The 17,118-nt window shown below is 32.6% G+C and overlaps 1 protein-coding gene and 2 long non-coding RNA genes across 5 annotated transcripts; 1 reads left to right on the forward strand and 2 right to left on the reverse strand.

The window, feature by feature from the left end:
- Positions 1–295: 295 nt before the first annotated feature.
- LOC146942308 (mechanosensitive ion channel protein 10-like) lies at positions 296–4,072 on the reverse strand. Of its 3 annotated transcripts, XM_085756281.1 has the most exons (7): positions 3,998–4,072; positions 2,226–3,660; positions 1,776–1,896; positions 1,385–1,678; positions 1,109–1,311; positions 678–968; positions 296–505 (listed from the first exon to the last, which is right to left on the reverse strand). In XM_085756281.1, exons 2-6 carry the CDS (start codon positions 3,650–3,652, stop codon positions 707–709), a joined length of 2,307 nt encoding a protein of 768 aa, XP_085612407.1. In that variant the 5' UTR covers positions 3,653–3,660; positions 3,998–4,072; the 3' UTR covers positions 296–505; positions 678–706. The 3 variants fall into 3 exon arrangements, with proteins under 3 accessions (XP_085612407.1, XP_085612405.1, XP_085612406.1); XM_085756279.1 differs by having other exon boundaries at positions 296–968; XM_085756280.1 differs by having other exon boundaries at positions 296–968; positions 2,226–3,684.
- A 3,198-nt stretch (positions 4,073–7,270) lies between these two features.
- LOC146942309 (uncharacterized) lies at positions 7,271–10,847 on the forward strand. Its single transcript, XR_015032647.1, has 3 exons — positions 7,271–7,628; positions 9,975–10,103; positions 10,184–10,847. It is a non-coding gene; the product is annotated as an uncharacterized LOC146942309 (long non-coding RNA).
- Positions 10,848–12,534: 1,687 nt separating this feature from the next.
- On the reverse strand, positions 12,535–15,848 carry LOC146942310 (uncharacterized). The gene is made up of 4 exons (XR_015032651.1): positions 15,594–15,848; positions 13,664–13,765; positions 13,230–13,395; positions 12,535–12,898 (listed from the first exon to the last, which is right to left on the reverse strand). It is a non-coding gene; the product is annotated as an uncharacterized LOC146942310 (long non-coding RNA).
- Positions 15,849–17,118: the final 1,270 nt, after the last annotated feature.

Genomic DNA, 17,118 nt, shown 5'->3' on the forward strand with positions numbered 1-17,118 from the left:
AGTTCTCCTCTGGTTTTTATCTCCCAAAGAATGAACAGGGGACTTGTCTCAATCCCTTTCACTCTTTGTTAAACTAATGATTTGAACATTTGCTCTTGTTGTCACTTTTGTCAATTCATTGCAGCCCTCTTATGGTTTATAAAATTATCTGGATTTTGCTTTGCACTATATATCTTTGGTTCAATGCAGGGTATTCACATAGCTTTGCATCTCAACCAAAATTCAGTATACGCAATTTAATTAATATAATCATTAGTCAGTGAACTTTATCGCTTTTTTTTAACACAAACTAAGATTGCATTTAAAATAAAATTTTAAATATTCCTTACGATCTTTTATTTTCGGCACTAACTAGAAGAAAACATTTTTACACACAAATTGAATCTTACGACCAGTTATTATATCTATGCCGGAGACAATGGAAGACTCCAGGGGTGAAGTTCAACCGAGTGACAGAATTTTACATCGGATCCACTTCAACGTTGGTACGAAAGACTTGAGAGTCCTGGATACATAATTTAATAATCATATGTAAAAATGTTGCTAACATTGCCTGTTAAGGCCTTTACTTTCACTATATAGAACCACTCCCAACAATCATGATTCATGAATTAAATCAACCAAACAAAATGAACCGATGGTATTTGACAGACCAAAGAAACAAAAGGAGCACATACGTGAAGTTTCATCTTAATGAGAAGGATCATCACTTAAGATAACTTGAATCAGGTTCCATGTGTCTGAGATGAACACCTTGCGGAATAAGGTAGTATCTGATATTGAGCTCTTCAAATATTTTCTTTACTTCCATCACTAATTCACTTCTCCGCTTGGTCTTCTCCCCAAATTCTTGAAAGTTCATTGTGTGAGTAACATAAAGACCCATCTTAATCTTATTTACATTTTCAATCTCCTTCACTGCCAAACTGAAACTAGGATGCCAGTATTGTGGATTCCTCTCCAAATACCTAATTTATTAAAAGAATACATTAGAACTATTCACACCCAAAAAATATTTGAAATGTTAGCCGAATATGGCCAACAGTCGAGTTAGGGGTGAGCAGAATTAAAATCAGTTGAATCCAGATTACTTATACAATTAGCTTACCTCTTTATTTTTTCATTCAGTGATCCGATTTTCTCTGCTGACGTCGTAAAATCAACTGAGAACTCTACACTGTCACCCATATTAGGGCTTCTGTAATAATTGCTGATCGGTTTTATGGCTAGGACAGAGTTTGGATAATACACCTTTTCATTATTAAGTTTCAAGAATACTGTTGTCAGTATATTCATTTCTTCAACCAATAGCTGCAAGATAATTTTGAAGGCATTAATAGGCAAATATCAAACAATAAAGTTAAACTCAGCTGCTATAAATTACCTCGACACCATCTATAAAACATCGATCGCCAACATCAAATGGATGCATTACAAACACGAAGATGATGGCTTCAAATATATTCTTGCACGTGTTTCCAAACATGAAAGCAGCAAGTACTAGCTGCGATGAGAGGAATACAAGAACTTTTGTAGTTGCAATCTCCATTAGAAGAAGCCACACTACTATGGTCACCACTACTAGGACTCCTGTAACTAGCTTGTTTAATTGTTTAACCGCTGTTTTAGTGTCGCTTAAGGCGTGCGCGAGTGCTCTACGTTCTTGATATACCTTCAACTGGAAAATACAGAGATTATGGTCCAAACAGAATCTCAATCTGTAACAGAATCTGTAGTTATGATGACAAATTTTTAAAAAACATATAAAACCTTACCACCCAAGCTGCTAAAGATTTTCTGGTAATCAGCCCTGTTTCTGCCTGTGCCAGTAGGGGAAATACCAAAGGAACTTCTTCCTTAATCAAGAACCTACGGAGTTCATCCTCGTCGATGTCCCTATTCATAATGGGAGCATTTTTTTTAGCAAGAGTGACAGATATCAAAACAAAGAGAAGAGTAAATACAATTAGGTTCTGTTTAAATAAACAACTTAATTAAGTGTTGGTAGCATAAGCCCTTAACAAAGAGAAGTGTATAAGTTATTTTTATAATAGAAGATAAAATAATGTCAAATTGTTTTTATGTAAGCTATAAGACGTTTTCATTAGCTCTTCCATACAATCTTGCAAATGCTTATCCTAGTAGATCAACACAAGTAAGTCAATCCAAACATGCCCTTACAACCATCAACAACTCTACAAGTAATAATGCAAATATATTCTTACTTGCAGCTAGGGGAAGCAGCAACATTCCTGAAAACGTAATAGGCAGCAGCAGTTGCTTCCATCTCATTGGTAATTTCTTTATCATTCTGTTCATTTTCTACATCATAAAAACTTTCATCTAGAGAATTAGAGATTGTGGACAGCCTCGAGTTCATCACTGCATCTACCAAAATCTTCATAGTCCATGAAGAAACTTTCTCTTGCTTCATCTTGTGAAGCTTTGCCATATCAATAACCTCTTTCTTTGTGCTACCTTTACTGGTTGTACTCCTGAAACTAAAATGGGAAGTGCTTTGAGATCCGCCGACTTTCTCAGCCTCTTCCATTAGTGGAGGCCCAGAGAGAGTCTGCAGAACATATTGATGGAAGATTGATTCTTGAATTCGATCAAAGAAAGATTTGACATGGAAACTCGATGCCAAAATCTTTAGCAACAATGTCTTTATGACCCACAAAAATGTTCCAATGAGAAGGGAAACAAGAGTCCATGTTACACCATCCAAAATCTTCGTGGCCAATTTAGATCGTTCGACTCCACGATTGATTAAAAGCACCCATGTGAGTAGAACCAAAGCGATCCAAGTGAAAACCTGGATACATTTCTTCAGTCCATGGACAAAATAAAGCACCTTTTTCTTCAACAAAAAGTTCATTTCAATCAAGAAAACGACAATGTGCGTGAACCATTTGGTAACTAACATGCCACAAAATGTCACCATCACAAGCATACACCACCTCCAAAGCCCCAAACTCCAAATCTCCGTCCTTTTTAGTTCCTCAACTGTTAAACTAGCCAACAAGCTACCCGTGATGCACACAAACACAAACAACTCAATCAAAACCTTAGTCGTTAGTCTCTTACGCTTGCCTTTACTAAATTCAACTTTCTTGTATATGATTTCATCAGGATCCTCACCAGCTGGACCTGGAGATGCCATCAAAGGTGTTCTAGGAGTGACGACAGAAGTAATCGAAACAGTTCTATAAACTGTTCCGGGTTTATTATTCGGTGAACGTGGTGCTTTATATGGTGAAGTAACAGCTAATTGATCTTGCAAATTTGAAGTAACATTCTCTTCTAAAAGGATTCCATCAATAGGGTAAGGTTGTTCACCAAATCTTGATTTGGGCTTAGAGAACACTGATCTTACAAGAGTTTTTCTTGGGGTAAGGTTTTCATTTGTAGCAGGAGCTTTTGGGGGTTTATTTGGGCTAGGGATGAACCTTATTTCAGGGGAAGCACAGTTTAAAGGTGGTGACTTTGTAGAGTAACGAGGTGAACATTCAACTACTTTCAACTCATGATCATGATCTTGGCCATGGTGATGGCTATCTCCACCCACATTTGAAATTGCCACCACCACTTCTGTTTTCTTCTCCATCATGCTCACTTCACCACCTTGATGCTTATTATTATTACCATCCATTCACAACCCTATGCATATCACAAAGATATAAACTAAATAACTTGGCCATCAGAATTATTACTAGAAATGAAATTAAAAAGAAACACAATCAGACAAGCTTCAGCTATAGTATTAGAATATAAATAAATAAAATACAAGAGGAATATAATATATAGAGTATGAAAGAAAAGAGATCAAGTGGAGGTGTGTATGTGTAAACAGTCTGACAGAAAGTTAGCTGGCAAAGGTTGAAACACATGTACTCTGTAATAATGAACTGAAGCAGTTCACTTTGTACTAAAAAATCTAGTAGTGAGTGAGTAGTGACACTTTCTGAATTTGATTTAGATTGAGAAATGTACTTACATATGCATAAAATTGTTAAACAACGATGTCAGGCTACTGCCTACTGCACCGACTTTAGTGCAAATGGTTTATGTTGTCTACCACCTCTCTGGTTCTCTATATATAAAACCATATGACATAACGGTTATAATTGAATTATAGTGTGTATAAATTTAATTTATTCGTATAGAAATGTTAATAGTACTTAACTGCAAATTAGACAACTTTATGTTTTATTTTTTATAGAAGAAAAAACTTAATAATTCACTTTTTAAATTCAGTCTAGAAGTCCTAGAACAACTGGCAAATGCCAAAATTATAAGGTCGGACGTCATGATCCGGGTTTGAACCCGAGACCTCACAGTTGTGTGTAAGTTTAATTTCAGTGGATTACCACTTCATCTAAGATAAAAAAAAAAAAAATTATTCAATAAATAATATATCTAAATTCTAAATTATGTTAGGAGTTGTATAATTTATTGAATAAGCCTAAAAAATAAACTTTCTCTTATAATCGAGACATGAGTAGGGGAGGCAAAAATATCCATGCCTACGAGTACCGTTGGGTAAAATCCGTCACGAGTACGGGCGAGTAGCTAAACGGGTATTCATGGGTATTTGACTACCCATTATTATATGGATACGAACACGAATTTGATTGTACTTATATCGATGGGTACCCATACCCGGTTATCTTATTACTTATAAGTTGTTACCTTATTAAAGGAAATTTTACCGTCCACCTAATATTCCTCATTAATAACCTATTTTTATTTTTAATTTTTTTAATTCATCTTATTAAGTTCACCGTTTTCACTTCATTCACATCATAAAACATATCTTATGGATTATGTAAGAATCATGAATTTTCTATGGATTATATGTGATTTATGAAATTTTGAATGGATTATGTATGGATGTTTAAAAGTTGAAGTTTTTCGGTAATTAAAAAAAAGTTATTATTTGGACCCAAAAAAATAAATTCAAAAATTCATGGGTACCTATGAATACCCATGGATACCTCAATACCCACAGGTACCCGCATAGTGGGTACCCACGAGGGTATGGGGCGGACATGGGTATCATATTTATCCAACGGAGCGGAGACGGGTATCATACTATCCGTATCCGTGGATATTCATTGACATCCTAGACATGAGGGAGTACACCATTATTCTGTATCCTATATATTTTTTTTTGGAACAAATCCATATCCTATATTTTAATAAATAAAAAATTGAAATTGTACCTGAGGGGTGAGATCTAAAAGTAAGGGACCAGAAACTTCGACTGTGAGTCTCAAGAAAGACCAATGGAAGTCTAAAGGAAGTTCTTAATAAATAAATAAAATGGATTTGTTTAATATATACAATTTTATACATGTCAAAGGAATCAAAAATAACATTTTTTAATTGAAAAACAATAATTATTTATTAAAATTATATATTTAATATAAAATATACAAGTTTAAATATAAATTTACAATTTTAAACTTTTTAAATGTGTAAAATTGCACATGAACGCATTTACATTTCATAATCATTTCTCGTCTCAAAATAAGTGTGAGTGCATTCATACCAATCCTATACTTATCTACCACACATGCTGATAGCTTCTTCTACCAAAATCATATACCACGTCGGTTCTATATATAAAAGTGTTTTTGTTTTTTAATTTATTGAATAATTGACGTATTTGGTAACGTGTGTACACAACAAAACACCATAAAAAACATAAGAATGAGGAAGATCAACAAATCTTAACTCAACTGACAAAAAACATTAAAAAATTTAGATTAAATGTTGTGATCGGAGTTTAAACTACAATTCTTCAACTTACATGTATGAGTTTGTAGTTATTGTGATTTCGTCTATTAAAATAAAATAGTAGTAGAGAAATTTTCGGCTACAAGTCTAAAGAAGCAAAGGCGTCGGCGACAAAAAGTATGATACATTGCCACCAAGAATACTTTGGTGGACATTGTTGAGACAAAACTCCTAGAGTGGAGATGTGCATACTATAATTAATATACTCGAATCACTCGTCATCACTTGTCAAAAACTAACACATTGGAGACAATTACTCTCAAAGGAAACAGATCATGAGCAATTGAATAGGATGTATCCACCTATGAAAAAATATGTATCCACCTCATAGCGTATACATTTGATCAGCGGTGAAATTAGTAAAAAATTTACGCAGGGGTCAACTATAAATGACCAACAAAATAATTTTAAAACCAATATGTTAAATTTAAGGATAAAAATGTTTTTAGTCCCACAGATTATACTATTTTAGGTTTAGTCCTTACAAAAAAGTTTATTCAATTTTTGTCTCAATTTTTTTGAAATTTTACAAGAAAAAAAAAGTGTTTGTAGTCTTGTATTTAATCTCTAACAAAAAATCAAGGATTAAAATCAATCAAAATCTTAAAAACATAACTTAAAAATAGCAAGTGTCGTAGAGACTAAAAATATATTTAATCCGAAAATTAATCAATACATGAAAAAAAATCATAATAATTTTTACTTATGTGAAATGTAAATAAAATCAACAACCGAGGATTAAATTTGACAATAGCTATTTGAAAAAGTTGGGTAAAATGCACTTCAAGAAGCCAATTTTATCCTTAATTGACCATTTACTAAATAGATTGATAATGTTTTTTCCAATGTAAACAAATAGGTTATTTGTAAGAAACTAAATGTCCATTTAATTTGTTTATGACTATTGTCTTAATAACTTTTAATGTTGAACAAGTTTTCTCTATAATTGTTATTGAGACCGGAAGTATCAAACCAATATAAATAAATCTATCAATCTTGTAGTAATAATTTTACTTTCTTATTTAAGCTAATTTTCATGTAGTAATAATTTTACTTTCTTATTTAAGCTAATTTTCATGTAGTAATAATTTTACTTTCTTATTTAAGCTAATTTTCATGTAGTAATAATTTTACTTTCTTATTTATGCTAATTTTCGACAACTGAATTTATTTGGGGTAGCTCAATGTTTGTTATTTGAGGTAGGCGGATATAAATTTATACAAACTAATTAAAGAATAATATTTTTTTTTTAGGGTAGCCAAGGCTACCCCTTGTCAATGACAGGCTACGCCCCTGCATTTGATGGAAAAATTACACAGATCCTTGTACTAAAAAAAGAAGAGTCCTGATACACATACACCCTAACGTGGCAATACCACTCCTACACCCACATTAAAAAATGACATGTGGCAATGTGGGCCCCACACTCACTAATTTCTTCTCTTTTCCTTTTTCCTTCATCCCTCTGATCCAACATTGGCTCTCATCCTCCATCTCTCTGTCGCGGCTGGATGCGCCGTCATCATCACCACCACATCCAAAACTTATCACCATCGCCGCCGTCTTCAAATCTGTCACCACCGTCACCTAACATCCTCCTCAGAACCGCCGTTCTCTCAGCCATCGTCCTGACCGCTAATCCACCGACCTCCCACCACCACCATCATCTTCGCCATCTTCACCATCTCTTCATCGGTGGCCATCCTCTTTTCCCTCGAAACGTTAGATCTGTTCGTCCTCACGACCACCACCTTGCCATCCTCTTTCTGCATCGATCTATGATTCTTCTTCATTTCTCTCCATCTCTCTCACAAACCCTAACTGAGTAAGTGTAAAATGTTTTTGTTTGGTAATGATACTGCTTGGATTTCCTATTGTTTGTTGATGAAGTTGGTTTCTAATTTGGTTTTCAATTTCAATTTTCCTATAGCCCTAATCAAAACAAAAGGGGAAAATGAAAAAGTAAATCACAAACTGTAGTGTTGATTCAAATCTATTTTGCTTCTCAATTGTAATATTGATTTATAATGATTTTGAACTGTTTGCTCTGAGTAATACAAAAGAAAGGGTAATAATATATTTGAATGAAACAATTAAGATAACTTGCCATATAGACATGTAGAATGTTGATATATAAATCTTTTAATCAAAAGCTTTGTTAGGTAGTTAGGCTGATGGAATCCGAGGGAGTGCCATAAATAAGTTATTAGATAAGAGCTATGAAAATTGGGAGATGACAGTAGTTTTTTGGAACTGTTATGCTATTGTTGCGACTGCTAGGAACCTACTATAGGTGGAGTGTATTATTAAATAGGCATCAGTCCAATCTTTCAGCAGATGTTTCTTTATGTCAAATGGAATCAGATTCTTGTATCAGAAGTGTTTATTCAACATTTCATTGCAGTTCAGGAGAGTTTTATAATTTTCTTTCTAGCTTCAAGGCGTTTTCATTTTCTTTATAGCTGCTGGTTTTGTTTTGTTCTATTTCAAGGATTTTTGTGTCCATTCTTTGCATTAAGTTTTGAACGGATTTGGTGTTTTAGGTATATTAAGGCCTTATCTCCTTGCATAAACGCTTGGTATTCGTAAGCTGTTTTCAGCTTATTTTAATAAGCTCTCCAATATAACTTGTGATGACAGCTTATTGTTTATATGAAAACAGCTTAATTTGCCTTATTTTTTGTCATAGATATAGCTTATACATAATTGTTTGTGTTGATAAGTCTTCATGTTATAAGCTGTAAATTAAGTCATTTATCCAAATTGGCCGTGTTTTTTTATTATAAAGATTGAGTTGTCTGCATCTTTTAGGTTTGGTTTCTTACAAACTTGAACCAAAAAAAAATGAATTTTTTCATCTGGGTGTTGATAAATGTTTTCATGGTTTTCCTTACCAGAAAAAAAAAACTGTGGTAGTTTTTTGTTCGCGACTTTAGGTTTTCTATAGCTATCAGTTTTGATTTGTTCTATTTAAGATTTTTATGTTCATGTTTTGCTTTTATTGGTGTTTTGAACTAATTTGGTAATCTAGGTATTGATATATTGGGATATTAAGGCCTTATTCCCCGGCATAAACACTTGGTATTCATAGACTGTTTTCAGCTTATTTTCATAAGCTCTCCAAGATAACTTATGAAAACAGCATATTGTTTATACGAAAACAATTAACATTAATTTATCACCTGTTATAGAAATAGCTTATACATAATAGCTTGTCTTGATATTGTTTATACTATAAGCTGCAAATTAAGTTGTTTATCCATATAGGCCCTGCATTTTGATTACAAATATTGTGTTGTCTGCATCATTTAGGTTTGGTATCTTTGAAACTTGAAGCAAAAAAGAATGAATTTTTTTCATCTGGGTGTTGATAAAATGTTGTCATGATTTTTATTGCCAGGAAAAAGAATCTGGTAGTTTTTTAATGTTAATTTTAGGTTTTCTATAGCTTCTGGTTTTGATTTGTTCTACTTCAAGGAGTTTGTGTGTCTGTGTTTTGCATCAAATGGTGTTTTGAGCAAATTTGTTAATCTCGGTATTGATATCTTGTTATATTAAGGCCTCATCTCCTCGCATAAATACTTGGGAATCATAAGTTGTTTTCAGCTTATTTTCTTCATAAGTTCTTCAAGATAACTTATGAAAACAACTTATTTGTTATACTAAAACAATCTTATTTCTTAGGTTATTCCTAAGGCTCTATCTTGACAAGAGCTTATGCTATAAGCTCTGCTAATTGAGTCGTTATCCAACTACAACCTGTATTTTCATTAGAAAGATTGAGTTGTCTGCAGTGTTGATTAGTTTGACATGCTTTTTGTAACTTTGATGTTGAAACTGCATAGCATAATTGGTGTAGGGACGGAAGCATTTCGGGGGCTTGCACCCACATTTTTGTTGTTCCTAAATTAGTGTCAAGTTCATTCTTTTGCAAATATATGAATGTAATGGATATAATACCATGTTTCTTATTCCCTTTAAATTAGTTAGTAAACAAACACACGTTTATCATGTTCAATATTTCCCATGAATAGTGCTCAAACGAATATTGTGGTTTCATTGCATCCAGGTTTGAGCCAATACTACACTATTTATTACTGCAAATTAAGTTTGCCCCCACAAGCAAATATTTCTTGATCCATCGCTGAATTTGTGTACTATATGTTGACAGGCTCTTATTGATGCTCCCGATATGGAGAGGTCCCTATAAATTTCAAGAGGCTCTCACTCACTGACATCAAGATTGATATTAATAGAGTTCCGAAGAGAAAGGATCTCATCAAAGCCATGGAAGCTGCTGGTTGGTACCAACTTTTGTGAAAAACTGCATAATTTTTTTGTTGTATTCTTTTGTTAATGATTTGTTTTATTCTTAAACAGATGTTAAGAACAAGTGGGAGAAGAGCTCATGGGGCAGAAAACTGATTGTGAAGAAGAGAAGGGCAGCCCTCAATGATTTTGATAGGTTCAAGATCATGTTGGCAAAGATCAAGGTTTGATTAATTGATATATTTGCTTTGTGGTGGCCCAAACAGGTTTATGCTTGGGGGCTTGGTGTAGATAGATGTAACATATGAAATTATTCATCGCTGATTTAAACAAGTTTTATGAAATTTTGCACTGCACTCTCGGATTCTTGGAGTGGTTCATAAGATTAAGAGATTAATTTTGTTTGTATGATATGTGCTGGAAACCTGGAATTTGTTATTTCTTCAAGCATCATTACTTTTAAACTTTTATTTAATTGATATAGACACTGATTCAATATAATGCAAATATTTCTCTCTATGTTGCTTTTCTTATACATTTGTATACAGGACATACATGAATGACACAATCATTTGTATTACAGTTAAGGCATGTTTTTGAAACGAAATCATTGATAGAAGTCAATAAAAAATCCGAGTCAAGCTCAGAAGAATCAACTTCAAGCAACTACGTTCAATTTTTTGAATTTTATTTTATTATGTGATGTACTAATTCGGCCATGTATATGATATGGCTAACTTATTTAGTTTTAGTTTTATTGTTTGAAGCACTTATTCCACCATGTATTTTCTATTGTTTGATGTACTACATTTTATCACTTTTGATATTTCAGTGAAAACTCGCCTTAAAATAATATTGTTTTCACAGGAAAATTATGTATAACCAAATATTTGAAGTGTGTAACCACAATTTTACAAAGGCGTAACCATGTTTTTTTTTATTTCATGTGATTAAAACTAGTCGTCTCTAAGTTTGCATGCCTCACAATAGAAAACTAATGAAAGACATTCTAAAATTATGGTTATATTGTTCGTTTATTTGGTTATCTGTAACTTACATGAGAAAAAAAAAAATCAATTCAAGCCAATTGTCAGTGAGACATTCTAATTTATGAAAAAATAGTGGTCACGCATATGTAAAAATGTGGTCATACAGACCATATATTTGGCTAGTTTATATTTCCCAGATGTAAATAATTTCGTTTTAGGCGAATCGAACGCATAATTTCATTTGATCACTGCATTAAAAGCCTTTCAAACGATAAATAACTTCTTTTACAATCTGCAAGTTTATTACGCCTAAAGACGGACAAGTTCTAATTTCTGAAAAAATAGTGGTCACGTATTTGTAAAAATGTGGTCATACATATCATATATTTGGCTAGTTTATATTTCCCAGATGTAAATAATTTCGTTTTAGGCGAATAGAACACATGATCTCATTTGATCACTGCATTAAAAGCCTTTCAAACGATAAATAACTTCTTTTACAATCTGCAAGTTTATCACGTCTAAAGACGGACAAGTTCTAATTTATGAAAAAGTAGTGGTCACGCACCTTAAAATATGTGGTCACACAAAACATATATTTGGCTAGTTTATATTTCCCATGTATAAATAATCTTGTTTTATGCGAATCAAACACATAATCTAATTTGACCACTACACTAAAAGCAATTCCAACAATAAATAACTTATTTTACAATTTACGAGTTTATCACGCCTAAAGACGGACAAGTTCTAATTTCTGAAAAAATAGTGGTCACGCATATTAAAAAATGTGGTCACACATACCATATATTTGGCTAGTTTATCTTTACCAGGTATAAATAATCTTGTTTTAGGCAAATCAAACACACAATCTAATTTGATCACTGCACTAAAAGCAATTCCAACAATAAATAACTTATTTTATAATTTATGAGTTTATCACACCTAAAGACAGACAAGTTCTAATTTCTGAAAAAATAGTGGTCACGCATATGTAAAAATGTGGTCACACATACCATATATTTGGCTAGTTTATATTTACCAGGTGTAAATAATATCGTTTTAGGCGAATCGAACGCATGATCTCATTTGATCACTGCACTAAAAGCATTTTCAACCATAAATAACCTGTTTTACAATCGGCAAGTTTATCACGCCTAAGGACGGACAAGTTCTAATTTATGAAAAAATAGTGGTCGCGCATGTGTAAAAATGTGGTCATACAGACCATATATTTGGCTAGTTTATATTTCCCAGATGTAATTAATTTCGTTTTAGGCGAATCGAACGCATAATCTCACTTGATCACTGCATTAAAAGCATTTCCAACCATAAATAACCTGTTTTACAATCGACAAGTTTATCACGCCTAAAGACGGACAAGTTCTAATTTATGGAAAAATAGTGGTCACATATTTGTAAAAATGTGGTCATACAAAACATATTCATATTCATACTCTGGCAATATCTATCTTAAGAACCATAAAACCATACATAGTGCGATTAGAAGGAATAGTACATTACAAGCTTAGTGAGTACCATACTATAGTATTGTTCAAGTTAGTAAAAGAAGGAATAATACATTACAAGCTTAAAAGAGCATAAAAAAATTTACATTAAATTTTGATTACGCCACTACACTATTTTTATTCTTCCTCGTATCACTCTTCACCCACGGTGTTCCAAGAACCCCACTCTTGACACGATTTCTTGACTTGTCTTTTATTCGAGTGAACACGGTTGATGCTTGGTGATCTTCATCATCTGATACATTTGATGATCTTCATCATGTGGATACCCGAACCTTTGCTTGGTATTATATTGTAGAATTCCCAAGCTACGACAATATTGTAGATCTTCATCAGAGCATATTGTAGATACTACGACAATGTGATTTGATTACTCAAATCCATAGACATAAAAAGGTTTACACTATGAACTACAATCTCATACAAAGGGTTTCAAATTGGTATCTTCACATGGAAACTGCCCAGTCCAAAATATGTGTTGTTATCCATAAAATTGAAGAAACATGAACAAATCATACCATTTATAGAACTAAAACAAATTATTGCTTTAGCATAATTGTTTTCAAGGCCATTTAGTTATGTACAACAAGTTTCTGACAGACTAACATAAAGAATGGAAAGAGATGACAGATTATATACCATTATTTGCTTAGAAACTCAAGGATCTTTAGATGCCCTGGAAACATTAGATAGTTTATGTTCAATATCTTCATGTCCAACCAACACCAGCTAATAGCACCTGATTTGTATGCATAAACCTAGTCGTATCTCTCGTCGGATCACAAAAAGAGAGTCATGTGTAGGCCTGCCAGCTTATATACCATTATTAGTCTTTTATATCAAAGAAACAATCATACAAACTTTTATTTGGCTAAATTCCTCAATCAAATTCTACCATAAATTTTTCTGACAATGCATATCATGAAAAAATTAAATCAACAACCAGATAAAAAAATTCAAACTTTTTTGCTTCAAGTTACTAAGAAACAAAACCTAAAAATTGGATACAAGATGGATCTAGTAAAAAAGCAGAGTAAAAAAAACAAAAGAAAAGGAAAAATAAAATTACATACTCTAGTTTGGTCAATGACATCAACGATGACAACAATTCTACCATAGTTTTCTCCGTAGTTGATCAGAGCAACCCTTCCAATCTCAACGAATCTCTTGAAAGGCTGCAAAAAAATTAGCAAATGAATGTTAATTGAAGGAGAAAACTTGGAACATGAACAGGGATATGATGAGAAATTGTGCTCAGAGTACTCGCCATTTTTCTCTCTCTCTAGGGTTTCTGAGATTCAAGGTTGAAGCAGAGAGAGTGAAAGAGTGGGATTGAGAACAAAGAACTGTGAACAGACAAGAGGAAGAGATTGTGAAAACTACAAAACTATCCCTAACGCATGAAATTACCAAACTACCCCTGCCACATCAGCAGTGGTACAAAGGGGTGTATAGAAAAGAGTGGTCTATGAATCTTTTTCCTTCAAAATTACTCATCAGTTACATGATAATTAAGATAGAAAGTTCAGTGACTAGATGCAATTATTTGTGTTCATAGTACAACATTGATACATGAACAATTATTTTTTTACAAGCAAACACGTATTCAATTAAAGACGATTATGCAATCTACTCCCATTATTCAATTAGTACAAGCAACAGAGGTTGCAGGTTTAGGGACATATCCCACCCATGAGTTAGAACCAAACCTTTTTCTACTCCCACTAGGCTATGGGCAACAACAATCTAAGTTCTTTTAAAAAAATAACAGTACAATTGGACATAGTAGATAAAATGTCTATGCAATCTAGAATAATATTTTAGTATATCTCAACCATCCAAATAAGACCTTGGATACATTTCACCGTGACTTCATAATCAGTTTCAATGAGGAAATGTCCATCTTGATTTGTTGTGAGGATCCATTGGAGACACCAGAGCTAATGCTTCGGCTAGAGCAGGGGATAGTTGCCTTCGTTCGTTTTGTTGCAGCAAATTCTAGGTGGTCTTTTTTATCAACTAATCAGACATCATGACTTTCAAGCACAAACGAGTAAGAACATGATGCCCTTAGGTAATTTGATTGACTCTACTATAATTGTCGAATAGAACTATATATAACCAAATGTTTGAAGAGTATAACCAAAATTTTACAAAGGTGTAACCATGTGTTTTTCTTGCGTGCAAAATTGGTTGTCTATAAGTTTACCGTACTCATAACAGAAAACTAATGCAATTAAGAGTCCAAGAAACATAGAATGTATATCTCTTGATATCTTAGTGATAAATTGTCATAGAATGGTATCGTTTTAGCAGGAAAACTACATACAACCAAATATTTGAAGCATGTAACCACAATTTTACAAACGCGTCACCATATTTTTCCCGCGTTCAAAATTGGTCGTAAATTTATCAAATTACGTTTTATCACAGAAGTTAGGGTATGTCGGACCATTAAGCTGCGAGTATTGCACACATATGCACAGTCGGACAAACAATATACACTCACACAGTTTTTTAGCCAATGCGATTGATCAAAATAAAAAACAGATTTTCTTCATCCACAAAGAAAAATGATTTCTTCATGTCTTTATTGTGATTCAATTAGAGCTGCATAGGATTTCTACTTTTCTGAACCAGCATTGTCTCAATTTAACATTCATTTAAAAATGCTTAATTTAATAAACAAATTGAGAAAATCAAATAAACAAATTAAACCATGTCTTTGTTAAAACAATAACCACCATAATCAACAAATCCAATTTAGTCTACCAAATAATTAACAATAATATGAAGTTACTAAGAGACCAACTCAATCTCCAAATTCATTAAACATAACCTTTTTTTGTCAGTAAAATTGTACATAAAACTCAAAATTCAACTCAACCCTAACCCAATCTTTTTTACAATAACCATGTAAACAAAATTCAAATAAAGTTCAATCTCTTTTACAATCTCTTCTCACCCATTGAAGAGGCAAAAAAAGAAAAAGAAAAAGCTCACCTTCAATGTTGAAGCAAATGGACAGATTGAGGTAATCACGGTCTCACCATGGTTTTTCCGGTCTTTTTCGTCCACGGTCTCACCGATGCAGTGAGTTCAGATCTAAACGGCGACGGGCGGTACAAAGGTTGCCACATCCGAAGAAGAGGAGGTACAAAGAAGAGGAAGAAGAGGAGGTGGTTGTGGCAAGGTTGTTGTTGTGGTAGGAAGAAGATGGACAAACGCAGAGAGTGAGGAAGGTGCTTGAATGAATCTGAAGAATGAAAAAAAAATGTGTGTGTGAAAGTACTAAAATACCCACGCCACATCAGCAGTGGTACAAAGGGGTGTATAGAAAAGAGTGGTCTATGAATCTTTTTCCAAAAAAGAATACGCGGATCTGAATTCTCTTATGATAGTTGGAATTTAGCATTTAAACTTGGTAGACAATTTTGATTGTTAATTAGATATTGGTAAAAGAGTTGTACATCAGGTAAAATATGGTTATAACAAATATATTTTTTTAAGAAAAAGTATGGTTGAGTTGGATTCTCCGACTTAACATAGTTAAAATAGTTTTCAAGATGTGCTTATAGAAATCATTACGCTGATATTGAGAGTTAAAATTTAGAGAAATGTTAGCAACACTCTCTTTTTAGCATTCTCTCTAGCACTCACTCTTTTATTGAGTGAAATCAATGTATGTCTCACCACTTTATGTGGGTTTCATCTCCAAAGTGTAAGTCATATATTGATTCCACGCAATAAAAGAGTGAGTAAAACTTAAAACCACGCCTACGAACCAACTTCGTTACTAAGTGAACAAATCTACACTGTCGAAATACATCTTCAATTAAATCAATTTTAAATGATTTTGATCTTTAATTTAGATAGGATGGTAAAATCAATAATTACGCCAACGTGGAAAATAAGACACAAATTAGATTATAAAAATTAGATGACTAAACCAAAAAGAAAGAAGTTTTTTTTTTATTATTATAAAAAGAAAGAAGTTATTATTATATTCATTTACAATTTTATTTGATCATATTTATAAGCAATTATTGTTTTTTTCACATTCATTAAATGACTGAAGTTTTTGAACTATATTATTGTTTGTTAGTAGATATTGCTTTTTCATATATCGTTTGTGTTTTTGAACTATATTATTGTTTGTTAGTAGATATTGCTTTTTCATATATTGTTTGTAGAATATGAAAAAGCAATATCTACAAACAATATATGAAAGTTGTCATTTTGTAAAATTTAATTTAATTGTTTTTTAAAATTAATGATGGATAATGGTCATCACAACTGTAACAAATTTTCACAGATAACTATGAAATTAATTGATTTGTTAAAAATATTACGGATAATGGTCATCACAAGTCTAACAAATTTTCACAAATAACTATTGAATCGATTTATTTTCTTTTTAAAAAATGACTTAAGAACAAATATTATGAACTAAATACGGATATAACAAATTTCCACCCATATTTGTTTTTTGGGATGCAATATTTTTTTATAATATTTGGGATACAAA

Source organism: Medicago sativa, chromosome 3 (genome assembly GCF_051527215.1).
Source record: "Medicago sativa cultivar Bolivia chromosome 3, Bolivia_mono, whole genome shotgun sequence".
NCBI lineage: Eukaryota > Viridiplantae > Streptophyta > Magnoliopsida > Fabales > Fabaceae > Medicago > Medicago sativa.

Coding starts and splice junctions, on each gene's coding strand:
- LOC146942308 (XM_085756281.1), bottom strand. CDS start 3,652: ATGGATGGTAATAATAATAAGCATCAAGGTGGTGAAGTGAGCATGATG. Junction 1,897..2,225: donor GCTGCTTCCCCTAGCTGCAA/GTAAGAATATAT, acceptor CATTATGAATAG/GGACATCGACGAGGATGAAC. Junction 1,679..1,775: donor AATCTTTAGCAGCTTGGGTG/GTAAGGTTTTAT, acceptor TGTATTTTCCAG/TTGAAGGTATATCAAGAACG.